This window comes from Fukomys damarensis, unplaced genomic scaffold (genome assembly GCF_012274545.1).
Source record: "Fukomys damarensis isolate Sample0158 unplaced genomic scaffold, DMR_v1.0_HiC HiC_scaffold_4, whole genome shotgun sequence".
Lineage (NCBI taxonomy): Eukaryota > Metazoa > Chordata > Mammalia > Rodentia > Bathyergidae > Fukomys > Fukomys damarensis.
In genome coordinates this window covers 4,019,111-4,047,010 of record NW_022900916.1, presented here as the reverse complement: position 1 = coordinate 4,047,010, position 27,900 = coordinate 4,019,111, and the positions used below count along the sequence as shown (strand labels likewise).

At 39.8% G+C, this 27,900-nt stretch overlaps 1 protein-coding gene across 1 annotated transcript in view; it reads right to left on the bottom strand.

Moving 5' to 3' along the window:
* Nucleotides 1-27,900, bottom strand: part of Cacna2d1 (calcium voltage-gated channel auxiliary subunit alpha2delta 1) — a 339,947-nt gene that overhangs the window by 35,831 nt on the left and 276,216 nt on the right. Inside the window, exons 13-22 of the mRNA XM_010636710.2 lie at nucleotides 24,514-24,592; nucleotides 23,648-23,697; nucleotides 22,395-22,484; nucleotides 18,535-18,612; nucleotides 17,249-17,323; nucleotides 16,894-16,968; nucleotides 9,654-9,725; nucleotides 7,877-7,948; nucleotides 4,546-4,607; nucleotides 339-415 (exon numbers count right to left, since the gene is read on the bottom strand). Of these exons, the coding sequence (XP_010635012.2) occupies nucleotides 339-415; nucleotides 4,546-4,607; nucleotides 7,877-7,948; nucleotides 9,654-9,725; nucleotides 16,894-16,968; nucleotides 17,249-17,323; nucleotides 18,535-18,612; nucleotides 22,395-22,484; nucleotides 23,648-23,697; nucleotides 24,514-24,592 (730 nt within the window). The remainder of the gene's footprint in view (nucleotides 1-338; nucleotides 416-4,545; nucleotides 4,608-7,876; nucleotides 7,949-9,653; nucleotides 9,726-16,893; nucleotides 16,969-17,248; nucleotides 17,324-18,534; nucleotides 18,613-22,394; nucleotides 22,485-23,647; nucleotides 23,698-24,513; nucleotides 24,593-27,900) is intronic.

The following is a 27,900-nucleotide window of genomic DNA, read 5'->3' as shown; positions in this document are numbered from 1 at the left end:
AGAGCATGGAGGTAGCATGTGAGACATTTCAGGCAGCCAGCGGGCCCTTCAGAGACAGCCATGGAGGACCTGGCACGCAATGATTCCGGGCGCACATGGCAAGGCGGGAGGCGGGCGGGATGGGCTGGGCTGCACTATCCGCTCATATTCTATCCATGTAGAATACTTCTTGTTCCTTGCATGTTTGGAATGGGTTAGAATCATTGCTGCAGATTGGTGATCACACCCGCGAAAACCTACTAAAATGCCTCGGGCATCCCAGAATCTAGACGTAGTTCAACATCTGAGGCTAGGAAATCAGAACAAGTAGACCCTGAAGTTGCTTTCACAGTACTTACATCTGGCCTGAGTTATTGTCTCCTCTATTTTGGCTTTTATATAGTAAAAACTGTAGGTTGGTAATACCAAGGCCAAACTGCAATAGAAACAAGAGAAGCATAAACACAAACAAACAAAAGTGAAACACAACTTAAAAAAAACAAGACACATCAGGTTCATGGGAAAATGCAAAGATCTTCCTCATGGGAGGAAAGGACATGGTTACTTTGACAAGAAAATGCATTCAGCAAAAAGAGTACTCAATTTCTGTCTCTCTCCCTGAAGTGACCCAGCTCTCCACAGGGTAGGAAATCAAGAGACACGTGGAAAATTAGCTACCAAACGTGAGCACGAGTTAGCCGAGAAAGGAGGGTCATGAGGTCCCTTCGATACTGCCAGAAAATGATATTAAACTACTTTGAATTTTAAAATATTGAAAATATCCCTCATCTTCTTCAAAAGTAATCAGGCCACTTGGATATTGCCTCCTGAATGTATTGTGTTACTAGAATACTTTGTATCCAACAGACACAGTTAAAAAATCACCACCAGGAAAATCATCACTATGACTATTGGCACACTGCACAGAGTCATGTGAAATATATGTGTTTTTAGGCACTAAATGCCTATTTTAAAACTCGGAGCCTGGGGTCAGCTTCAGAGTGCCCACTCGCGACAGCTGCGGTGTCCTTCGGGCACCAGCCTGCCCCCTTGAGGTCACAGGCCTGTGCCAGTCTCCAAAGAGGACATCTCAGCGCAAATCTTGGGCCACATCCCAAGCACTTCAAACAAAGCCCGTGAAGCAAGCAGTTCAGCACTCTCCGTTCCAGGACACCCCGGAAGAGACAGGTACCCAGGGAAGCCTCACTCATTTGGACATCACGATTAATGCAGCGTGTCTAAGTATACTGGTGTTTTAGAGTCACTAGCAGACTCGGACTGCACATTCCCCGGCAGCAGTGGGGCCGCCGTACGCGCTCTACACTCCTGCCAGTGCTCCAAATACAGAAGGAGACTCGCGAGCTACCCGTGCAGAAAGCATCCAACTCTCTGACTCTCTGGACCAATAAACTACTTTCTACACACAACACTTGATGGCACGACCAATGAAGTCATCCAAATCACACTTTCCATAGTTAACCTGTTTCCGTGGTGCACAGGTAAGTCTGCACTCTAAGCTTTCCGGTATTTTGCGGGGTGCAGGGGCATTTACAGATTCGTTCAGTCACTCGGGCCTCAGGTACCGAAGCTTGGAGACTGAAATCCTAACTATGATCTCACCACTTGTTACTGAAGGACAGTGTGGAGTAAGACCAAATAGGAAATTTCCGACTTTGCTTCTCCTGAATGCAAATGTTAAAAATTCACTGTATGGAGATGGGGCATTGAGAGTTTGCTTGCTGGAGTTTTGTGATGCAGGAAAGATGGCAAAATGAGTGCTTGCATGTCACCTCTGATTTCCAAATCCTCAGCCTCGTGAAGTATAGACTTTCCCAATACGGAAGGTCAGGGACATAAAATGTAATGTAGACTTGGTGACAATTTCTACATTCATCTTCCAGGTGGCTTCAAGTGGTGGCGGAGATTAAAGTTAGAATAAGCAGCACCGTCAGTGTGAAAATGAGATGACCCTTCGGGATTCTCTGGCCATTTATAAAAGGTGGTGCAGAATTATGGGGCATCGGAAGACCATACCCTGCAAATTCCTCCCAAGGGAGAAGAGGACATTTGTATTGCTCTATCAGCATTTACTGCCAAGAGAAACTTCTAATTAAAACCAAGAACATTCTATCACGGGGCTGCCACCCCTCGGATAGAGGACAGAAATAGTGTGGCAGCCCAGGAGGAAGGCCGCAGAAGTTTTAAGGTGGGCACTCAAATGTGCTTTCTGTGGCCCTGCAGACCTAATGCTGCTCACAGCTGCAAGCCACTCCGCAGGAAATCTCGTGTGTCAATGTCCGACTCAGCCGGCAGTCATTTCTTCAATATATTTACAGAGAAGTTCTCTGCGGACACTCAGAGCTGAAGGTGCTGGCACATGCAATGTTTGCAAGACTGCTTTATTTCCTCTTAGACTTTAAATCTTAATAAAGCGTGTGCCATCAGATGGATGGCAGAGCTCATGCAATGTTTATGCGACTCACAGAACCGTGATTAACTGAACTAAACATGCTGTAACACTCCCTTAAGCCCAGTCACTTATGTCTGTCAAAGTAAACTCCTCATTTGAAAAATAGAAAAGATTATATTAAATAAGTGAAGCAGGCAGCAATCTCTAACCTCCGAGAGCCTCCTAGAGAGAGGGACAGACAGGTTCTGGGGAGGAGGGCACCAGTGCCCACAGAGCAGCAAGGGTGGCTCATCCAGGGTGCAAGGAGAGTCTGAGAGACCATGCAGACAGTTGAGCTGACAGTGATGGCTGTGGCCAACTGTGGCTTTCACTGAATGAGAAGAAACTACTGCTGGGGTTGAGGAGAAAGAAACAGCATTGAAAGGTCAGGATCCTCCTTTCCACTGTGTTAAGAGCAGAAATAGAGACGGGAGGCAGAGCTACAGGTCCGAGTTATGCACTGCTGTGGCGTGGAAGTTCTCTCTGACCTCTTCTCTGTACACGGAAGCACAATCATGGCCCAAGGGAAAGAAGAGGAGGCAGTGCAAGTGTAGAAATTCATCACTGCAGAACGGAGATGCCCAGGCAACACCACCGCACACCCGAGGCTCAGTTCAGGAATTTTAAGGGATATTCGAGTTCATAGGGATTTTTCTCTGGCTGCTTCTAGTGCTGTGTTGGAAACCATTTGAACTTAACAGGGTTTAGCATTTTGCCCAATGTGTGGGTATTGCGATGGCATCTGGTGGCGTGTGCAGGAGCCAAGTGCCCAGGCTGCCTGTGCTGAGCAAAGACAGGTGTGCAGAATGAAGGAGAGGAATGGGAACAGAGAAGGGATGGCAGGTTTAGTGCCAGGTGAGCAAAAGGAGTGCCGTTGTCAGGCTCCATGAGAGGCGACAGAAAGCTCGCATGCAGTGATCGAAGAGGTGGGTGAAGAAATCTCCAACTCAAGAGTATAAAGACGTGAGGCTAGACTGTAAGCATTGCAGACCGTAACTTTGGAGTAGGTGGCTAAGATACTGGGCTGACAAGATCGGCAGAGAAAAGGAGGTCAAAAAATAGGAGGGTTGGTACCACGGTCTGCCAAGTCAGTACCACCTACTTGCAGCCCATGGGCCTTCCCATTTGCAAACTAACAGTAGCGCCCCCTACAGCCACCATGAAAAAATGCAGAAATTGAGAGAAAGCTTTTAGAATTTACAATTTGATACACTCGCTTTATGTTGTGGAATCTAATAACATCTTTTCGAGCTTTTAATCTTTCAAAGTGTGTTTTAGTAAATGATTTCCACTTTATTTCACAGCAGTGTGGGTACGTCACCCAAAATGTGAGGGACACCGACCTATGTGCATGCAGGCAAGAGTGACAATGATCCAGGCTTCCGGTACCGAGAGCGAAGCGACCGTCCATGAGGGAATGGCAGGTTGTGAGGCCTGGTAACGTGAGGTTCCAAGACGGAAGTGTCCGAGAGGAAGAAGAAAGGGTATCTAACAAGAACACTACACTCACCGCATGAGCCTCAGTGCTACCAGAACACAGGAGGAGGACCACAGCAAGAGCCCTGAGCGTGGAGGAGGGTAAAACAAGAACACGCAGGAGATGCTCAGTGAACTTAAGACACGAGGGTGACTTCCAGGACTTCACTGACAGTGGGCTGGCCAGTTCCCCAAGGCTTGGTCTGCGGGATGATCCCAGACAGCTGCTAACTGGGGGAAGTTACCAGCTAATGATTTACTCTGAGATGCTACCAGGAAGAGAGAAGCTTTGTTGTTAGATTAATTCTCAACACAAAGACAGCAATGTAAACTAAATGGGAGCTCAAAGTAGAGAGTCGGTAGAAGTTTAACTCTAAATTATAGTTATGGAGATTTCGTCTATGTTCAGGACTAGTGTAATTATATTAAATATGCAGTTATACATCATATTTTCATTTCCAAATTCTATGTTGATAGATTTTCCCATCTTTTACATTCAGCAAATCAGTCTCTATGATGGCAATATATTTTTATGTTGGAGAGAGTTTTTTCTATTGAAAATAGCTTAGGACTGCAGGCAACATTCTCCCCTGGAGGAATGGCTCCTAGCATGTAACACACATGTAAGTACGGCTGGTTACCTGTAGTCTGTCCCATTCACTGGGGTCCACGTGTATGTCCTGTTGCCTTTGTCAATGTATCTCTAGAAGAAAGTTCACATCTGTGTAAATTTACATCAAAAGCACTAACAGCTACTTACTGACGAGGTAAACAATACAGTACCTTTCTCCTCGACTGTCAGATATATTCCATTCTACATTTATTTATTCTGTTATGAGTGTGGGCAATAAACTTTAGGAGAGAGTAAGTATCCACATAACAAAATTTAGAGACATATGACAGTCTTCCAAATCGATAGCACTTATTCCAAAGCAGTATCCTCAACACTTTGAGAACAGTTCCTGAGAAACAAATTTTAATGGTGAAACAGGACTATGAAATATTAGAGAACGTTCAGATACTTTCATTTCCAAGTACATTACCGAGTGAGTAAGCATGTCAGGAGTGAATGCACTCAGTGTGCCTAGATGGAAATATATGGCTAGCTTAGTACTGGTTCTGACTAAAGTATTAACAAGGCATCGTAAAGGGAAAAGCTTCAGTGTCACTGAGTTAGAAAAATACCTAACTCCACTAGGTATAGGAAGTATGGAGCTAAATTACGTCATGGACTAGAATCCTTCATATAGAGCCTCTGAATGATAGTAAAACCATGCTCCTGCTTTCCTCTGCTGGGCACAGTGACGGCACACCTGCAGCTCTTCCCCTGCACAGGCACCTCGGTCTCATCGTGCCCACTAGAGCAGTAGCATTCATTATGAGCAAGTTGGTGTCCCACAGTCCTCTGCGTACCTGACGGTCATCTCCCTCATTTGGCCAAACCCTTAGCATAGCTATGATTTCCCATAACTTACTGATTAAAAAAATAGGACTTAATAAGGATATCAGGTGCATACAATTTCAAAGTAAAGTGTCAGATGACAAATTCATTTTTATAACAATGACACAATGCTGTCTATACAGGTGAAGTGCACTATGACTGTGGGGCATGGACCGAGAGACTGTGAGGAGGACCTGTGAGGTGGTATTTGGGCACTAAAATTCCTTACAGAATTTAAGTGACACTGTTCCCATAGATCTACTAACCACAAAACCCATGGAAAATTAGCATTGTTCAACAAGTTATAAGAAAGCATCAAAAGAGTATCAGGTACGGAGATCACCTTTGCAATATGAGCAGCAGATGATCATGATCATCTGTTTTTAATTTGTAATAAACAGCCATACAGGCAATTTCCAACATGGTTAATACCTAGTTTTTTAGTTAAAGCTATTTTCCAATTTCTACAAAGCTTGAAGATATTCTCAAACTAGCTTTTTTGAGGAAGTTTTTATAGTTGCAAGTACATTTTTTTTCCAATATTTTCAGTAAACTCCTACATGAAACAGCAGAGCTATATTCTGTCTTTAAGCCCAAGCAGATAGTTGTAAACACAGGATTACTGGCGGGGGTACATGTAATCAAAACGATTTTCAGATTTGGGCAAATAAGATTCATTTAGCATACATTTAAGCAGAACTGTTTCAATTGTTTTAAACTTATTTTCAGTAGTAACTCCACAAAAATATCATTAAGAAAATGGGAATTTGCCTATATGCACTAAATTGGAGCTCACATATCATTTCTCATGTGTTCCACAGATTTACTTTCCTGCTGAATAATTTTGATTCCCAAAAGATCTGACTATAAGAAAAGTTCACCAGTCGCTCTGAGACAGGCTTTGGTGAGAAGTACTCAGCAGGAGTACCGAGTGAGGAGAAGTTCCATGGGAAGCATTTCACAGGTGAGAAATTTAAAATCGCAGGCAACTCATCGGGTCAAACACTGGGGAATGTGCTAACTTCGGCCTTTCCTACCTCTCAGGTGTGGAAAGTACATGATTTCCTGCAACAAAAACTAATGCACTTCACAGACCATGTCTGATCTTGATGTACAGAACTCAAACACGGAACAAAATTAAGCCAAATGGTACTGGAATGGAAGATATTACACCTTAAACATCCCTGTTAAGTGCCATACCTAGAAAAGATAAACACGTATTTTCCTATAAGATCAATCTTAAAATCCAAATAAGGCATCAGTACAGTTTTGTAATTGTTATGATTTTTAGAAAGTAATCAATAAAGACTAAAATGTATGTGTAAGCCTGGCGTGGTGGTGCACGCCTGTAATCCCAGCTCTCGGGAGGTCAAGGCAGGAGGATTGCTGTGAGTTCGAGATCAGCCTGGGCTACACAGTGAGTTCCAGGTCAGTCTCAACTACATAGTGAGACCCTGTCTCAAAAAAACAAAAATAAAATAAATAAATAAAAAGTATGTGTAGACTTAGGCTCTGGGGACAGGTACAGTGGTAGTTTGGTTCATGAACTCAATTGTTTCTATGATTCCGGCCATGAACTGAACTTGATGAGAACTCAACCAAATTTCCCCATAAGGTCAACACGGAACCTGACCATGGAATTTGTATTCTAACAACACGAAAATGAGAAAGCCACCCGCTCATCCGGCAGCATTGCTCTTATCCTGCGTCCACTTTGGGAAGGACCTAGTGAGGAATTCACATGAAAAGCATGCCTCGAAATAGGATGGTAATTCAAGGGAAGCACATAAGTAATGCTATTTATAAAATCTTAAATTTCCAGGCACAAAGTCTTCTGAGTCTTAGATTCTCTGAAAGATTAACTATGTGAACATGTGCCTTTACTCAGCAGGTGGCTAGTAATTGACAGACGTAATAATCCCCAGACAAAGAAGTGGTACTAGAAACAGAAAATCAGTTTATTACATAACCAGTGCTTGGTGGAGGCAGTAGTGTTATCAGGTGATTTAAATGCAGGAAAATTATAAAGTGTATAAACATTAAAAGAAGATAAGTCAAACCAGAATCAAATGAACACAAAATACAGAAAAAGGCAAAATAACATTTGAAACACAATGATTAGAATACAAAGTGTACATCATGTCACACACAGTTATTAAATATTAACCTCAAGTTTTCATTATCACTATTGTCTACAACATGGCACAAAACTACATTGTGCATTCAATGTCTTATAATGATAAAGGAAAGACTCAATATGGCTTTCAAAGATAATCTTAAACAATGTAATTTTTGAAATCATTCAAGAAACCTAAAGCATTATTTTTATAAAAATAAAAAAAGTTAAAAATAACCTGGTGAAATTTTTAAAAGTGTTTTATTGGCTTGAAAATAAAAAAAAAATTGTTCACTAGAGACATCTCTTTTGTAAGTAAATACTGGCTTAGCAGACAGCAAAGACAAATTACCAATATCACTTACTCTTAGCACATACGTTTTATACATGAGAAGAAGTGTGAACTAATTCTTACCTCATCTTGAGATTTAACTAGAGTTCTGAAGGTTTTTTCTCCACCTTCTCCATCTATCATTTTATTTCGAATCTAAGGGAAAATGAAATAATTACTTCATCCCAGGAGTATCACACCTACTAAAGTGTGATAACTAATATCATCATAATTCAAAGGTTTTCCTTGTTTTAAACACACTGAATAAGAACAGATGATTGGCTCTACCATTATTGGTAGTTATTTCCTAGGGATTTATTTTAAGTTACCTTACCATAATTATCTTACATTATTTTAAAAATATTAAAAATACCCATAATAAACTTTTTAACCAGTCACTAATTTCGAATATAATTAGTAGAAAATTATCCAACTTATAGCCTGGCTACATTTGAGTGAAAGGTAATCACTGGGAAGTAGAAATGTACATGTATTTACAGAATTAGCATGCAGTGTGGAACACTTCTAATTTCTATTTCACCCAAATAATCAGTTTCATGAGAAGGGATGTTTTAAGAGTAATCTTTATACATTTTAGTTTTTTATCTATCCTCTTTAGCAGAAGAATTGAATAACTGAAAATTATAATGAGCTACTGGGACTTAAAATAACACAGCTTACAATTTCCCAAATCTTTAAAAACAAGTCGGGTCACATTTATCACAAAATATTCCAGTGCTCTGGAATTCCTCCGAGTTTTCCTTATTTTCCATTGTATATCCCTCATGTGGGGACTTCAATTTGGCTCTTAGTAACCACAGATACTAAGTAAATAAGCATGGGGTGAAACAAGAATCACTTGACAAGAGCAGAACACACACTTGTTCTAATTTAGTTAAGACGTTCGGAGGCTGAACCTGGAGGTCAACTGAGAGCACTACGGTGCTCAGTGGACGTCATTCTCCTCTTACTTTGCCCTCTTTTATTATATCACACACTCTACCACAGATATCTATTAACCGCCTACAACAACCCAGAACTATGCCAGTCCCAGGGTACTGGGAATAAGTAATCAAATCCTGTGGCTGCTCAATGAGAGAATCAATGTGCAAAATGCACAGGTCCAGTACAAATTAAAATAAGTGTGATAAATTATAATAGAAATACAGAAGCCTTTGCGTAGACCAAAGGAATTAATTCATCTGGAAAAATACCTAAGAGTGTGTGCCTGACAGAGAAAGGCTGGTCTGCCCCTTGCTGTCTGCGTGAGGTAGACAAACTAACTTCTCTACCTCCAAAATGTCATCAGCATGATACACGGTGAGAGCACTTATTTCCAAATTCTCTTGAGAATTTGGCTGCAATGTATCATGTGGTCAACAAATACTATCTTAGTATTAAAGCATCGTCTTTATTATTAACGGAAGTCCTTCGCACTCTAAGTGACATGTGATTTGTTTTACACTAAAATAGACACTTGCTCCCAAGACAACATGACAGCTTCTCTCCTCGCTTGCTCGTGCTCTAGTTTGGTGGCCGGAGCTACGCCAAACTTTAACTGCATAGCAAGATACATCTTAGAGATTTTAAACTTTAAACGGAAGTAGTGCACATAGCTTCATGAAGGAGAAAGAAAAGGACAAAGACCACACCCAGCTGAATCAGACATTCCTTGCCATCTGACCTTGGGGATGAGGACAGGGTGTCTCTGGGGTGAAGACATTTTTAAAGACGAAGAACACCCACGTGTATGCACACAGAACTGAGACAACCTCACGCGCCGTGGCCGCTGGACGGACAGCGGGAGATCGGAAGGATCCAGCCCTCTGACCCCAGGCCTGTTTACCCTCGACACACTCACCTCCACTTTAATGTCGTTCTCCAGCTCTGCATCCAGGAAGTCCAAAGTGACTGGCTCCTGAGATTTGGGGTTCTATGCGGAAGACAGTAACAAGTGTGCATCGTGTTATTAAATTATTTTGATTTCTCAGTTACAAAATGAAGATATACGGAACCAGCTGAAAACTGAACAAACGCATCTTAAACCCTGCTGAAGTAATGAGATGCTGCACCCTAGAATTCCAAAGTTCACTAGAATAAAAATCACAATACGTATGTCATGTTCCAATTGCAAAATGTTAGAAACTAGATGTTATTATGTTTATTAAAATAAATATTACCCAAATCTGATAATTACATAACAGTAATAAATGCAAATCTAGGGCAAGGGTCACTGGAATTTTACTAATAATGGCCCCCAAATGTCCAGATCATCAATACTTCCCATGCCATTTCAGGAGAACAGACTCCCCAGGACAGCAGCAATAGTGAAAAATACACTGGAATTGCACATACCCTATCTGTATGTGGAACAACTTAGTATATATGGCATGTATTTATTTCATAATTACAGCAAAATGCCTTCCTTCAAGGAATACATCCATTTAAGTAACAAGAACTTTAATTCTCATGGTTTTTGATGAATCTTAGAGCCAATTAAAATTAACCTCACTTGTCTTTTTCGGGGGGGAGGTACCAGGGATTGAACTCAGGACCTTGCACTTGCGAAGGAGGTGGCAGCACCACTTAGCTAAACCGCCAGCCCCCTCTTGTCTTTTTTAATTGAAAAATGTCACTTGCCTTTTTAAATTAAAATAGCCTATTACTATAATCAGAAGAATCGATGGTACTCAAAGTATTAGATTTTTTTCAAAGGTACCAACCACTGATTCTTTGAAGGAAGGGTCATTTAGAAGGAAAAATTATTTGGAATAGAGCATGTTTCATGAAAAAACTCAAGCCACTGTTGAAAATCCTATAAATCCTTCATTTGTAAAATGAAACCTAGAAAGTCTCTAATGATAGGTCAGTCTATGTTTCAGAGTTCTTTATCCAAAGATTCATAAAATAAACTATTTCATACAAACAGCATTACAGCAGCATTAAAAATTTAATAACCAAGTCAAAGCAACTGAAGTGATAAGGCAAAAACTGAAGTAAGAATGTTTATCTTACATGCAACGGATGATGCATAGCATGAGCAGACCCAAACAGCATGCAGGGAGAAGGAGCTACCAGGAGCGTTTGGCAACATGAAGACCATGTCCTGATCCAGCATACAAAGACACAGAGAGGAAAACGAAACCAGGGAAGGAAAATCCCAAAGCACAAGTCATAAATGGCAATCCAGCTGACCACTTTTCCTGAAGGGCAGGGGCACTGAAAAATTAAAAACCAGGCTTGAGGAAAGAGACTATTTGGTGCCTAGTTCCTGCAGGGTCATTATTCTTTCTGGTTTTATTAATTCACTTTTGAAAGTTTTTCAACAATTTTAAGTTTTCCTTTTTTAGCGCTGCATGACTGCGGTACACACACATGGCCTTCCTGGCAGGACTTGGTACACAGGCAAAGCACACAGCGATTGTTTGTCACCCACCCTCCTCCCTGCATCTTTCGGTCCCTTCCCTTTCCCAAAAGATCTCTCTGGTTCCTACTAGCTGGCTCTTATGTTGCTCTTTATTTGCACTTGGGACTTCTCTTATTAGCGGAACAAAGGGATATTTAAGCTGGTGTGTATGACTTTTTAATTTATCAGTGTGTTCATGGTGTGTGTCCATTTTTCCACACATGACTCAAGTTAATCTTTCTCTACAGCAGAGAAGAGCTCCCCTGCTTACACGTATCCTACCACACATGTTCTTTATCTGATTTTAAGTATCTAATATTCCTTATCGCAAACTTTGGATATCAACTGACATGATGATGAGCTCATTTGTTCAAATAAAAGGCAAAAATGCAAGGATAAATTTTAGATTCGAATAATGGAGTCAGTATCATCAGAACGTTTCATACTTCATAAATACTCCTCAATCTGAGCAGTCTTAGGTGGTTGCTAGTTTGCCATTTGGGATTTCCTTAGAATGAAAACAAAAATGAAACATAGCATTATTTGTGTCATTTATTTTTTAATTATATTGTAACTTTACATGCGATATTTGAAGTTGCTGCAAAAATAAATCACTAAAATGCACATTACTGCATAAAAAGCATAATTTAAGGTAATATATAAAAGAAACATGCATGGAGAGTAACAGCATTTTACTAACTTAAGAAGGGTATACACATGATTTTAATGTCTATAGGAGTCATAAAAGACCTGAAGGCTTTCACATGCAGCAACAGGGAATTCAGATTGGCACAGAGGCCCTAAGCTGGGAGGGGGCCAACGTGTCTTCTAGCTCGGGGTCTTGGTACTGTGGGAAAACTCACGAGGCTTTAGCGCTGATTCAGAAGCCACATTACATCAAAGTGCACAGGACGTGGGTCCTGTGATTAGCACACATGCATATAGACAGAGGCAGCATGGGCAGGAAGTTCATATCAGTGCACGGTCCCCTGGGCTTCGGGACTCTGAGTCTGCTACCAGGAGAACCGAACCAGAAATCAGTTCAGAACCGAGGCCTTGCCCTCCCTGCTTCGCCCCATACTGCCTCTGTTCTATGATGTCAAAGCACTTCTGTCCAGCAAACGGTAGGTTTACAGGGAAGGTCTTAAATAGTGTTGAAGTGCCTTCGAAATGCTGAAATCCTGTTCAAAGCTGCAGAAAGTCTCCTTTATGCTGATTCGTACCTACAGAAATGTGAATACACGTAATATCTTTGACATTTTGTTGCCAGTGGAGGAAAGGTTTTGCAATGAGTTTGTGTGGCAGTAAAAACGCATGCTATTTATTTGCTATTTTGAAAAATTTTAATTTGCCGCACAGACATCTATCTGACTTCTAAACTCCAGTTACACTTGTAGAAATTCAAAGAAATTTTGGCTTAAAATGTCTAACTTATGGAAGTTAGCACACTGAAACTGAACTTTTACATGCACTTAGGACGCAATTTTACCAGCGAACGGTTAGAATCACAGGTTGACATTAATTTCACGATGCATCATAAGTGTTCCTTTTTAGAAGCCCTCTCACTGTGATCACTCTGATTGTTAAGATTATTGCAGACTTTACCCAGCAGTCTGTAGTTAGCTAAGGCGCGCCCTCTCCTATCATCAGTACAGTTCTGCTTCAGTTTATCGAGAGCCAAGGCTCATTTCCGTCTCATGCTCTGCAAGCCTGAAGCAGGAGAGGCAGCTTTAACTGTAAGCTTTAAGAGCAGAAGCTCGATCTCAATTCGGATTTAGCAAACTGGGAATCACTGCAACGGCCACCCTCACTCCGTTACCTGCACACCGGGTCTTCTTTGTCTTAAGTTAACTGTGGGTATCCCTACACCAATAGGCTGAAGCAACAGAGAAACGGGAATTTATCATACTGCTTATCGTCACAGGGAAGCCTTCCGTATTGTAACCAGTGTGGGGCTCAGATATTTGCTTGATCAGAAATAGACACACAAGCCAGACATGGTGGTGCACACCTGTAATCCCAGCACTTGGGAGGCTGAGGCAGGAGGATCGCTGTGACTTTGAGACCAGCCTGGGCTATATAGTGAGTTCCAGGGCAGTCTCAACTACGTAGTGAGACCCTGTCTCAACCCCCCCTCCCCCACCACACAAGGAGCTAGATATATAACTGATAGACTTAGACTTCAAAATATCTGGTACCACATAAAGTTCATGATGAGTCAATTTTGCTAAAAATGAAAAGTTTACAAATATTTCCAGTGAATAAAAACCGGTATGCTAGTAAAAATGTTTAAGAGACAAGAATGTTCTTATTTTGCATTTTTCCTGGAATTGCCTTGCCTCGAATCAAACTTTCTTTTTATTAAAAGCTAGAGAGGCAGGGAAAGAGGGTGAAGGAGAAAGGGAGAGACTGAGAAACAGGCATCGCTAGATCGCACATGGGCCAAACATGTGAAATATGAACGTCGTCAGTGTGCTTCCCGAGTCCTCTTCTGCCCTCCTCAACCAGACTGTGCTGGCGATGACCTACAGGTCGCAACTCCTTCCGAAGCACAGGCCTTGCCGATGGGATTCAGGCCTTGATAGAAAAGTGGGAACCTGGGAGTGAATCGGAGTGGTACAGGGCTCGCCTACCACGCCCAAGGCTCTAAGTTCGATCCCCAGGGCCCCGCAAACAAAACGAAACGCAAAAACAAAATCAAAACAACAAAGAATAAGGTGGAGAGAGCCCCTTCGCCCCGCGCGCCTTCCACCCCGAAGTCAGGGTGAGGAGCTCTCCGTCTAGAAGGGCCAGGCCCATCTTGCAGGAAGCTTGCCAGCCTGAGACCTGCGAGGAAGACCTTCCTGTCATTTATAAACCACTGACTGTCCGTTCTTTTTACGTTTGTTCGTTGTTTCTGTCTTTAACAAAATCTTAAACATCAACATTTGTTCCTTTGTGTTCTCCAAAGATATCAAATGTGTCTGTTGAACTAATGGCAGATTCTACCGTAACGCTGTAAATCTATTTTAATGTTCGAAAATGCAGATTACTCATAATTCCCTATTCAATAAATATATATGTCGGAATTCGTTAACATGAAAGAGCTGGCAAATAGACCTGGGTATTTTAATGAAAAGAAATATAAACTGCATTTTGAGGTAAGCCAGAATTCAAACGCCACATTATCAAAAAATTCAGGTAATAGTATATTTTGATAATATAACGATTCCCTAGAAAGTCAGGTATGTAAGAAGTTCATAGTTACTCCATTTACTGATATCCTCATGCAAAACACAGCAATATAATGAAATGTTCTGAAATAAGATTATAATGTCAGGAAGGAAATACAAGATATTGAGCAAGGAGTGCATACTCGCAGAACACTATCTTTCTACCTCATCAAATAATAATGAGCACTATGGACGGACTTCATTCTCTTTCATTTTTAGTGATGAATTATTGATGAAAGAATAATTTCGTTAGCAGAGCATCTGCTACTATATTGACTCCGTATTTTTCAGTTTCTCAGACACCTTGTGTCATCTTTTTTGTGAGGTTCTTGTACAAATCTGCATAGCATGCACTTTTACCCAAGAAATAGGAACCATAGCGTTTATCCTGGGAAGCATGAAAATTCACGAACAAGTTTCAGGAAAAAATAGCACATGATTACACAGATTTGTTTTCTCTTGGTAATTGTCAGTATTTTTTGAAATGTCTTTCTGTTGCATGCTTCTTTTAATAAAATCTACACTAAAATATGAAATGCTAATTTTACCTAAACTTTCATGAACAGTTCTACAAAATTTATATTTTTTGTGTGATTTTATGAAGTTGGTGAATTGATTATTCCAAACATGAGTGAAATATGTACTAACATCATTCAAGCAGTAATAAGATAATACATACATACATACATACACACACACACACACACACACACACACACACACACACACACACACACACACACACACACACACACATATATAATGTTGGTCATTAGAAAAGGGTGAATGGGGAAAATCTTTTCAAATTATTTCTTCTTTTTTGCCATGAAAACAATCTAAACTGCTATTACCATTGGACTATGGATTTATATATCTCCCTCACACATATATTTCTATCATTATTAATTTTTGTCTACAATGTATTTTAGTTCCCAGAGAGGAAGGATAAGGTCTACAATCAGAAAAGTAGGGATCCTTTGCACATTTCAACACTTCATATTTTTATTGCTTTTAGATTACTTAGGAGGATATTATTTAAAATACTTTCAATATACAAAGACCAAACATAATGCAAAAATTTAAGCCTTCTTTAATATTTAAAGATATAAATGTTTTCAACTACAGCATAAATTCTAGGATAATTAGCTGGCTATAAACAATTATATTAAGAGGAATTTAATATGACCTGCTTTTGGGAAGTGTGATAGTTTTTAATAACACAAAAAGTAGCTAGGGTACATTTCTATGAAAGTAATATATTAAAAAGTAATGGGAGGATGATCACCAGCTACATTTGTGAAGCCGATCTTCACACCCTCATGGACTAAATGAAAATATGTTCAAAAGTAGGAAAAATCAAAATAGGGAAGTTAAGTATAATGTCTAATCTTTTAGCATATATTAAAGTAATGCATTTTATATAATATAGTTTTATACTTAGCAACAATGGCACTTAATTTTTTTCTTTTTTTGGTACCAGGGATCAAACTTAGGACTGTGTGTTTGCAAGGCAGGGGCAGTGCTAAATCCCAGCCCTAGCGGCTCTTAATTTTTGATTTGAACAATATTTAAAGGCCACAAGTACACGAGTGTGTGGGTGTATGTGTGTGTGTGTACACACATACTCCTGTGCTTCTGATGAATGGGCAGTACATAAGGAAGTCTGCATGGTTTAATGTATCTTCAAAGTTAAACAAGAACATAAAGATATTTATAAAATTGTGATTATATAGGATGTTGCCTAATTTTACAGCTAGCTAAATCAGTTTTGTCATTAATGCCTCACCAAGCTACAATGAAAAGTGGACGGAGAGCCTGGGATTTAGCTCAGTGGCGCCGCTGCCTGCCTTGCAAGCACAAGGTCCCAAGTTTGGTCCCCGGTACCAGAAAAGAAAAGTGAAAAGAGTCAAATGAGACATTTTTTGGGAACACTGTGTGTATCTTGGGAAAGCAGGCATGAGGATGAGGGTCAAATGGCTGATCAGCAGAATTTCCTGACTTCCAGATTAACCCACAGAGTAAAACACGGTCCGAATCTGAGGCTCACCGCACAGTCTTTGCCTACTGAGCTTGACACACGTCTCTCCAAGCCTGCCTCCAAGTGGAAGGAAAGCCAGGAGAGGAAGTGAAAAGGAGCGCACTGGAGGATGGGACCATGGGCCCCGGGTCCCTGGGGTGTGCGGCACCCCCACCCGCAGCTGCAGCCAAGCCCGCCAGTGCTGTTTGTGAGGACCAAGCCCAGGAGGCGACAGTGGCCATCTGTGCAGAAACAGCGTTAGCTCCTCTAACTGCTATGAAAAGATAAAAACTGTTTTCACATTTCTCTTTAGTATCAGCTGTAGTCTTGTCATCAAGGAATCACACTGCAGACTATTCCTTTGTATTTAATGCTACATAGAGAATCTTAAAGTGACAATCCGAACAAGGACAAGAAGCACTAAGTTTGCCAAGTATGAATCACTGTGAACACAGTCTATACATACCTTTGGCTGAAGATTTGGATGCAGCAAAACATAACCATTAGGATCAATTGCAAAATAATAGCCATTGGGACACAGCTGAAAAAAAAAGCAAAAAGCATTTATAGATGTCCTGAGTCACAGAAATGCATTAGTTTGTTTAGAAAAATTATTTATTTAAATTATTTATTAAAAACACATTTTATAGCATGCAACATGGAATCTGTATATGGTATTTTCAAGATGTTTTTAGACACTTAGTTTTCTGCTAAAGCAACAGCACCTAATTTCTGAGAATTACTAAAGGCATGATGGATGAGCTAACATAGTACACAGCTCAAAACTAGGACAGGCTATGAGAAGAGCAAGGGCATCTTACTGTAAAGCGCGGTGTGAGTCTCTTGATATCTTCCAAAGAAACATCGACACCCATCACACCCAGAATCAGCTGATTCTATGAGAAGATGGCAAGAAGTCAGTGTGTTTTATACCAAAAGTTATATGTTTCTGCACAACTGTGGTATATGTTTGTGGCTTTACTATAATAGTGGTTATAGTCTATGGCCACTTAAATATTTATATGAAGATGAGGTAGATTTGTTGTCAGTTAAAACGATTCTCAGCTTTATTTTCTGCAATTTTATCACCATTATTATTTAGCTTACATGAATTCCTGATGACTGAGTTTAAAATAGAAAACATATATAAAGTGTGGGCCCAGACCAGCCTAGCTACTTAGTGAAACCCTATCTCATATAAAAATTCTGAATATAAAAATTCCGAACACACATGAGAAGGATTTAAACAACAATCTTCTCAAGCTCCAATATTTAGGACTCAGAGATATTTAAGAATGGTAATGGCCCCCAAGGAAAAATAACTAATGTTTTACATGGCTATCTTATTAAAATAAAGAATTCGGTTGAGATTTATAACTGAGAAAACAATGCCTAAGCACAATGGACTTCATTAAGCCATGAACCAGAAATACATATCCCTTTAAGTAGGGAGTATCACCTACTTCATAAAGTACTTAGTATTAAACTGAACACAACTTCTGCAGTCAACCTCTTGGAATCAAGCTAAGAAATAGGGATGCAATCCTGTGTAAATCAAAAGTACTAAGCAAATGAGAAAATAGGTACAAGATATTTTGTAACGATTCACAATGTTCAAGAGGTGGCATTTTACTGCATTAACAATATTACCAGTGCTACAGAAATGAAGTGTTTTTACTCATGAAGTATCTTTCCTACATCTTAAAAATTAGACAAAAGCCATACATCAGACCTATAACTTACAGGATTATTAAAATATCTACTGTTTGGGGGGCAGAAGAGATAGGATTCTGTAAGTATATATCTATGTACATCTGCTGCAAAGAGCGCTATGGACTTCTGATATTTTCTGAACTCCATAAATGTTTCCAGTAGGTTTTTAAAATGTGCACACACTACTGTTGTGTTCTCACGGGGCACCGTTAAACAGAGACACTCTGCGTGGCCAGGACGCCGAGAGTCAGCCTTTGGGGTTCTCTTTCCCGGAGCTCTCAGTAAGCAGCGGTGGCCATTGGCCTCCAGCCACAGATGGGGCCCTGTGCACATTTGAGTTGCAGTGTCCCAGTTTATCATTTATTATTATTAATTTGATCAATTAACTTTTAACCTTTAAATTTGTCTCATTTTCAGACTGGCCAGTTCTGTTGAAGACCGGAAGAGTTCCAGTAATGACAAGTCCCAGTTCCTAAAAACAGACAGAGAGAAAAGACAAATGAACCACAGTTTCAACTCTGTCCTACTGCACTGGCCTCCGAAATCTGAGACTTCAAGTTATAATTGTAGTGACAAGTTTTAATAACTATTAGTTTATTTTTAGAAAAGTCAATAAAATGTCTTGAAATTAATACAACTAGTTATGCAATTATTTAAGAATGCAATGCCTAAAATAATATTCTAAGTGAGAATTACATATAACTTAAACAAAATAAAATAAACTTACAGAAATAACACAGAGTCTCTCATTTTTGCATTTAGTCTGCCCATTCTTAGCCTTTTTTTTTGTAGGGAACGTTCATTTATGATCATGGTTCCCCACAATCATAATGGTATTAAAATAATTTACAATGATTTATTCCACTTTTGTGGCTTCATTCTTAAGCTTCTGATGCTACACCAAAGTTTTCAAGCTATATCACAAATGGGTAGTTGAATAACATAAATAGAAACATACTACTGATATTGTCTTTCTAGAATTTTCTAGATCAATATTATCATGTAAAAGTAGCAATATTACTTCTAAGTATTCCCCCAGAATAAATATATTTTAATACAGTAAAATAATGTAGAAAGAACTGCAGATGTTAATTAGGAAATCCTAGCTGTAGCATAAGAGAAATAATGCCATTCTATTAATCACTATGTAAATAATTTCATATATTAAATGAATCTATGGAGATTAGTATTAATAGTTGCTTTTATATTCCTGCCAGAGTGTATGTGTATGTGTGTGTGTGCATTTGTTGTGTGTGTGAGTGTGTGTGCATGCCTATTATTTCATGTCAAACATTTTCAACAAAATCATTTCTTAAGGAAATAGCAAATTCGCCAAACTGGAAAAATATTTAGTGATCTTCTGAAAAACAGTCTTAAACCAAATTGTCACCAACTCTGTTTGGATTCTAAAAACAGCATAGACTTATGGAGAACATTCCTAAAAAGGCTGTGGTTCACATTTGTGCCCATGGTGATCCCCGAAACAATGGACACTAATTTAGAGAGTTGGGACAATCAGAAAAGGCTTCCAGAAACATAAGACAAAATTGTTTTAGATAAAGAAAATGAAGGAACAACCACAAGTAGTTGGTAGGCAGGTGCATTATGTTGAACCTATTAGCTTTCCATTTAGTTTTAAGAGGAGGTTAATGAAAATATCTTTAATCACACAAATTCATATTCTCAGTGAAAACCTTCCACCTCAATAATGTTAGGATGGAGAGTAACTTCTAAAGCTAATATTCAGTGAAGATTACTTTGGAGAGATTCCTGTTTGAGTTATAATTTATTTGTGTAGTTTTTGAAATGTCACCATGATTTAAAAAAAGATGTATATGAACACAGTCTTTCTCTTTGCATCGCTTTTGCATTTGTACAAAGTACTATAACAGGCTTCTTACAAAATGGTCCTATGTGCCCTAAAATGAGATCTGAGGTTGCTAACATTTGAGTTCCTTTGTGGAACTCAGCTTCTAGGATCGCCCTCATCAATCAAGAGGACGAAACAAGTCTACCATACTCCCAGACACTGGGCACACTTCAGGAAATTAAACAAGAAACAGATAAATTTCCTGTCTCCAGATTTCATTTTTATGTACCAGAGCTCATCTATTTTCATAAAATTTTTCTCCATATTTTACTCACTTTTCTCCCAAATAAATTGAGAACCTCCACAATTATTTTCCTAGGCTTTTTTCAGTCCTTGTGTCCTAGCATCCCAAAAGGTGAACACAGGATTATTCCTTCTCCTCACACAAATTTTAAATTAGAGCTTACTTCTTACTATCAATTACAGAAAACTCATATGTGTATCTAAAAACGTCAAAAATTTTAAAACATTCCTGTCCCATTCTACCCCAAATGTATGGCCTCTTTTGTAAAGCCAGAGCTCACTGAATATTCCAAATTACACTTATTACATCTTGTCCTGAAATGTACCTTTTTATTTTAACAAAACTTTATTTGACACCGTGTGTTTTGAGTCTTCGATATGCAGTATGTATCTGTTTATAAAAATAGCTTAAGAGCCACTCGTGGTGGCGCACGCCTGTAATCCCAGAACTCCGGAGGCTGAGGCAGGAGGATCGCTGTGAGTTTGAGACCAGCCTGGACTACACGGTGAGTTCCAGGGCAGTGTCAACTACATAGTGAGACCCTGTCTCAAAAAAATCCCCCAAATAAATAAATAAATAAATAAAAATAATTTAAGTACATGATGAGTCACACCATTCCCAAATCAATAAAAAAGACTTCCATGTGCCCACTGAACGGCCAAATCATGCGGCCCTCATTTTATATTTAGTTCCAGCTTGTAAAATGGACATTTCCTAACGTCAGTTCTGCTATCAGGAAGAACCCTGCCAGCAGCGCAGATGCTCTGGTTAATGAACCCTTGGTCATAGGAAACTCGACAGGCCATGATTATCGAGTCCCCTGGTATACACTGTTCTGTGATGGGTTTGGAAGGGGGAAGCATTTGGCCACAGATTCCGATGACCACGTGACCTTAAATAAACAAGTGACGTCAAGAAGGAACGCTGGGCAGGCACTGCAGCTAGGACTCGAGGTGAGTGAGCTGCTCTTTATCTTCCATCGCATGCAAGGCTGCTGGTAACAGTGCCTGTTTCCTTTTAACTTCCTGTATATGTTTACTTTTTAAGGACCAAATGATAAGTAATTCTAAATGGATTTCATTCTGCCCTTTGGGTTCATCACTACATTTAGGACAGAAAGAACAACACATAATTGGATTCCAAGTAGGGAAGAGGGTATTATTGAATCAGCATTTACTTTGCAGGGCTTAGTATTTTGGCTTTCTCCAATATGTGATTTCAGTAAATTGTTAAGAAAGCCTTCAAAGTACGACCAAGCATATGGATAAACATTAACCGATGTAATTAAATATCTATCACTTTCGTGTCAGGAAAACAAAAGCAATATCAATCCAAGATTTCTCAACTCTGGATCATGTTTTGTTGTGGTTGAGGGATAGGTCATTTGGGCATTGCAGGAAATTTAGGAGAACCCCGGGCCTCTCTCCATTAGATGCCAGCTATAAGCCCTACCCCTGGGCCAGGACACTCAGAGATGTCTATAGATGCTTTCAGGGAGGGAAATGTCCCCCGGCCAAGAGCTGCTGTTTTGAAGTATGATGGGTTCCTGCACTGAAAAAACAACCATGCAGTGGATCATTCCACACATTCTCACACACCACAACCATCATCTCAAAGTCTTATTTCCACACAGATGTCTGGGTTTGAATTAAAAGCAGGGATTTTATACGAAGAGGTGATTAGGTTTGTGCTGATTTCAGGGCAGGGAGAGATTTTTGCTTGTCTAACTGAATGTACTTCTGAATTCTGGTGAATCTGCCTAAGGTTGTGCGAGCCATACATATTTCTACTAGCTGACGTGTACTTGAAAAATACTGTCTTCAAAATTCATGAATAGGTTCTCTTCCACGTTACTTTTGGCTTTATTCTTTTACATTAAAAATTTATGAAGTTACCGGTGTCAGAATTTTATGATTCAATGTTAGGGATTCTACGTTCTCAGTATATCAAATGCAAAATAACATTACTTTTGTGGTTCTCTATTTCATACAAATCTAGAATTTTAATCAGTTCTCTAAATTCTAGTGAAGACCTCTGTGATCAAAGAACTTTAGGAAGGGCTCCTTGAAGAGTAAAGGAGAAATTCATCTAGGGAAAAGCCATTCTGCACAATCTCCAGCTCAGTACCCCAAACTCTTACCAGCGCATCCAAGTACACATTAGTCCACTGGACTTTTCTAGCTTTTTCTCCTGCTAGAACCATCGGTCTTCCCAGAACATCCAGATATTCCTATTTGTACAAGAAGAAAAACTTATGGTTTAAAACTGGGGATGCTGTGTGTTTAAAAAAGCTTCCAAAGGAAAAAGTTAATCTAGTGTTAAATATGAATGCAGAAGCAGATTATTGAGAGAGGGAGAAGTATGATCACTAAATTGCTACTTTGGGCATTCCATAAGTGGTATTCCTATGCACCCTGAATCACCACTATATAATTTATTCATCCAATATATTCATTCCAGGTTTTCCCCAGTAACAAGTGGAATTCCCAATGCTAAGTGAAATATGTTCCTTGTGAACGTTCTCATGTTGACCTAAACTATTAAGGATCTGTGGTTTACTGTGTGAAATCGAACAAATTTGAAATGATAAAGCAGCCACAGATTTGCTTTCATATCCCAGACTTTTTGGCTGCAATTCCACACGACATTTAATCATATCAAAAAATAAATGGAATGCTGTGCCCACTCCTGGCATCAGGCCCAAACGCAGTGCTGTTTCATCTCAGCACCCAAAGCCCTCGTCATTCAGTTCCACAAAGGCCAGCCTGCCTCCACTAGACCATGGCTCCGTCTGTCTTGTAGATTCTTAGCTACATTTAGAATTAACCAAGATTTTAAATAGTGACTTGTGAATATTTTAGAGTAGTATATATTTAAGTTAGCTTAATTACTGAATTCTGCAAAATTTACTTAACAGACTTGCTTTCCTCTAAACATTAGAGAAATCACTTCCTTGAAACTCCAATTTAAGGTCGGAACACCTGAGGTGGTCACTCATTCTGAATAGGAGCTTATAAATCTGTCCAGAATAACGACTGCTAAGGACTCCATACGATTAAGAATTCATCTGCATGATTCGTGACAATCAAGTTCGAGTTGCCTGAGACTGTTGGTCAATATGACTTTATTCATTTCTCATGACGTTTTTAACACATGAGAATAGCAATATTCTCATACTCATACTCATTTTTACCTTGAATGTTGGATGCTTGGAAATACTGGGAATCCTGAAATGACCAATACATTCCCACGATATGCATGATTTCAATACACCTACTATTATGGACCTTACTTTCATTTTCAGCTGCTTTCAGCACACTGGACATATTTAAATTGTAAAAGAAACTCTTGAATATTGAAAAAATAATTTAAATAAGACTTAAGCAATCATACCTGAGTATTAATCCTTATTGCTCCAATGGATGGAATTTCATAGTAATATCCTGAAACACACACATTATAAATACAGATATTACATCATAATGAAGAGCTACAGAAATCACTTTATGCTTTATACGGAAAAAAAGGATATTCTTTTCACTTCTACACTGAGCAAGAATGAAAATATAAATAAAAATGAATTCAGATTAACAAATATTCACAACCGTATAAGCTTTTTGGAAAATGGTACTATATTTCTTAGATAGCAAAAGATTCTATAATTCACCAGATGAATTATAAAAGATGCAGAAACTTATGCAATGATAATATGCATATAAAATACCTTTCTAAAGATAACTTTCTGAATATAGGCAAGTTCCTCTTGTTGCTATGGCTTCCCAATTTATTTTTCAAATATTATACATTTTCTAAATACAAAGGAAATATGGGCACACTGCGTGAAACTTAAAATTATCTAGGAATATATGAGGCATTTAAAAAAATTAATTTAGCTACTCAGAGAAAAAACCATACACATGCGTCACACTGTTGTATATAAATTATATAAAATTCAGGTATTCTTTCATTCCTAATTCTCCATATAAAATAATATCCCTTCTGAGTGATTAACATGCAACAGAATGTATCTTTTATGAGTTTAAAGTCTTACGGTCAATGTCTGAAACTCTTACAATGTAAGACTCATGTCAGAATCTGTGATGTTTGTTTTCTCTATGGAAAGCGTCATCAGAATTGCACTTCTGCTTCATTCTGACACAAATTATTCACAACTTTAGATCACGCGAAACGATGCCACACACACAGCGACAATGGCAAGACATTTTTCTCCTAGAACGCGCGGGCAGAGGCACTCTCACCTTTGTTTTCGCAGGCCATCCACTGGATGGGGCCTCGGTCGTAGTTGTGCTGACCCACGGAAAACGTGAACACGCGAACCTGCGCGAGGCGGAAACAAAGGATGAATCCACTCGGCTGACGCAAATGTAACCGAAGAGCAAAATAAAACAGCCAAAGTAAAACCCATACGCTAAATCCAAGCAAATTTGCAGGTAATTCACCTGGAGGAGACAGGCTGAGTTGGGTAAAGAATTCAGGAGGGCCAGGGATTTAGCTCAGTGGTTCTGCGGCCTGCCTCACAAGCTCAAGGACTTGGGTTCGACCCCTGGTACCGGAAAAGATTCAGAGAGGCGCTGGAGAGAAATTGCACCTGCTCCAAGCGTTGACCTACACCTGTTCCAGGTGCCACCTTTAAATGAGCACCCCGGGTCCCGCTAGCTTGGGTCGCTCACTACGGGGATATTGAATATGAGCCCACAGGGCCGTGATGTTGGTATATTTCTTGTAGAAAAGCTGGCGTAGCCTCGCTCCCTCCCCACAACTGACGTTTCTGCCTGTTTTCTCCCTTTTGTCTTTTGCCCATTAATACACAGCACATGTCACCACAGCTGTTTGTCTTCCCTCGGTCCCGGGCGCACACCGGGGTGACCTGAGCCCCAGAGGGGCTCGCTGTATTCAAGCCCAGATGTGGCTGAGCTGTAGTCACTTGGACACTGTCAGGGACGAAGGACAGGACCTCGTCAACAGTGGGAACGGCTGGTGAGTGCGCGGCTTCTCCTTTGCTGGTTTTCTTTCTCTTTCCTTTATTTCTACACTTTCCAGGCGTTTTCCCTCCAAACTCAACGGTTTCATTTTCTTGACTCCTTCCATCGGGTCACCGGCGGGGGCGTCTGTCCATCCGTTTTGAAGACCTAACGGGGACTCTGTTACGAGCAGCACGGTCGCCCTAACTGATCCTGGGCTCCACAGCTGTATCTTCCAAGGTCACACTGGAGCCAGGAAAACATGGCAGGGCCACCACAAAGCACCCGGGTGCGGGCTCGGAGGCCCGGAGGAGACCTGCCTCGGGTGTGCAAGCAGCACAGCTGTCCCTCACGTCCCCCGCCAGGCAGCCTCTCTCCCAGACACTTGTCAGTGTGAAGGAGCAAGAGCACCCGAAATGACCACAGCCGCGCTCTGCGAGGCCAGCACTTAGATCCGCACCCTGCGATGATCTCCGCTGAAGTTATCCAAGGAGTCCAAGCACACACTGAATTGTTCTCAACTCTCGGCCCAGAGGGAAACAGACTCACAGCTTTATCTGTCTTAGTACAAAGTTCTGCTAGACTTCCCTGTCTGTCTACCCACAGCCTCGGAGGTGTCAAAATGAAGAATTTGGGGACAGACCTGGGGGTCGGAACTTTAACTATAGGTTTTATATAAGCTGAACCATCTCTTCCTCTGTCACAGAGGACCTGGGCTATTTAAATGCTGCCCGATCACCTGCATATTATTAGTGTTTAATTTGCAGTACCTCTTTTCTCCATTTTCACTTACCTAGCAGCAGTCAGCATTCTTTAATGACTCAATATTTTTCTGAAATTTTTCTCCCAGTGGTTCCTAAAATTTTAAGGCTGAGAAGAGCAACGTTCTTTTCCTGGTTCAGACAGTTACGTTTCGGTATTGCTATTACAAAACTTCCAAAGCCTAGCAGAGCCCAGGTGTTTCTTTTCTCTTCGGTTTATGTATTCACATGTAAATTTAACAATTTTATAAATTATATGGGTCATTTTACTACTTTCTGAAATTATTTTATAAACACAAACAGTTGGGAAAAAGATTACTGCAAGACTCTCAAACCTTACACGTGAAAAATCAATATGAAAATGGTTCTTTTCCCAGGTGCTGAGCCACTGCTGAACTTGACTTACTCTGTACATTTTAGATAATTATGCGAAGTCTTAGAGAAGACTTTGAACTTCTTTGATTTCATAAACATTTGCATTACACATTTTATATTGCATGCAGATAAAGAATTGGTTAAATTTTATAAAAATCTGCATGTAATAATTTTCCACTTGGAATTGTAATTGGGTTCATTGCTCGTAGTTTGTGCTGTTTTACCGCCCCCATGTGGGAAAGCCAGTGAACTAATTCTAAACTTCAGAGGCTGAAACCCAGAGATAATTGCTGTTCACAGCTTTACTGATGTCTCCTCCTTTAAATTTATAGTTCTTCTTTAGTCATAATTTTGGAGAAATAGGAAAATAAAGAGTGTGAAGTACGTGTAATTTTAGGTTGAAGACAGATTTGATTCTCAAAGATGTATATTTGTAGAGTTGTCTTTGTTGTGTACTTGCAAACTTGCAGAGAAACAACTTGCACAAGTACGAAATAATTCAAAATTGTACATAGCTAGTAAGCAAGCTAAATATTTCATCAGAACTTTTGAGTCAGCACATTACTTACTAATATGTCTCTATCATGGCAAACTCAGCTGCTATGGAGGAAAACTGTTTCGCTCACACCTAGCAGCACATTTGAAATACTCACACATAGGGTTCATGTGACAAATGAGCCCTGGCAATCTTCTGGGTGAAATGTTGCTAGAAAATTACTTAAATGTTCCCGAAATACCATGTATGACTTTAGTAGGTTCTTGTCTCAAAAGGTTTGCTCCCGTGACATTTTCATCATAAGGTCACACGAGACCAGCACAGGAATAAACAGCGTCCGTGGACAACCTCGTGTGCTGAAGAGCAGGTCTTCAACAGAAGTGATGTGGGAAACAGCAGAGACTACATGTTGGCTTGGTTTGAAGCAGCTCCAAGAGTGCATAACTGAGCACCCAGTGTGGTAGCCCCCGCTAATGAAATTCAGCAGAATGGGTCCAGTTGGATGAGAGCTCCCTACTTTCCCGAGGGACTGAGGATAGGCCCTGCCGTCAGTCATCCAGCCCCGTTCATGGTCACGAGGGACAAACGGAGCCCAGACCACACTGGATGCTCCTCCCTCAGTGCATCAACTCAGCTCTTTCATTATTTTGTATCATGGTAAATTTTAATCTTTTTGTTTTGTATTTTGCAGACATGCTCACTGGAAAGGAATACAATTCTCAGGAAAAAAATGAAGTATATTAGTATACTTATATTATTTACATCTTCTATTACTTCTATAGCATAGAAGCAGAGCTTGGAATTCTTGATTCACACTTACAATCATATTCTTTAAAGTAATAGGAATCCAAGGAGCAGATTTAATACAATTAGACACAAACTAAGAATCTGTCTTTATTATTAGTTGTAAATGTACATAAATTTACCTTCAGTTGTTTAAAAAAATGAAATTTTCTCTTAAAGAATTCAAACTTGATGACCAGCCTGGCCAACCTGATTGGAGATTTTTTTTTTTTTTTTTTTTTTGGGGTT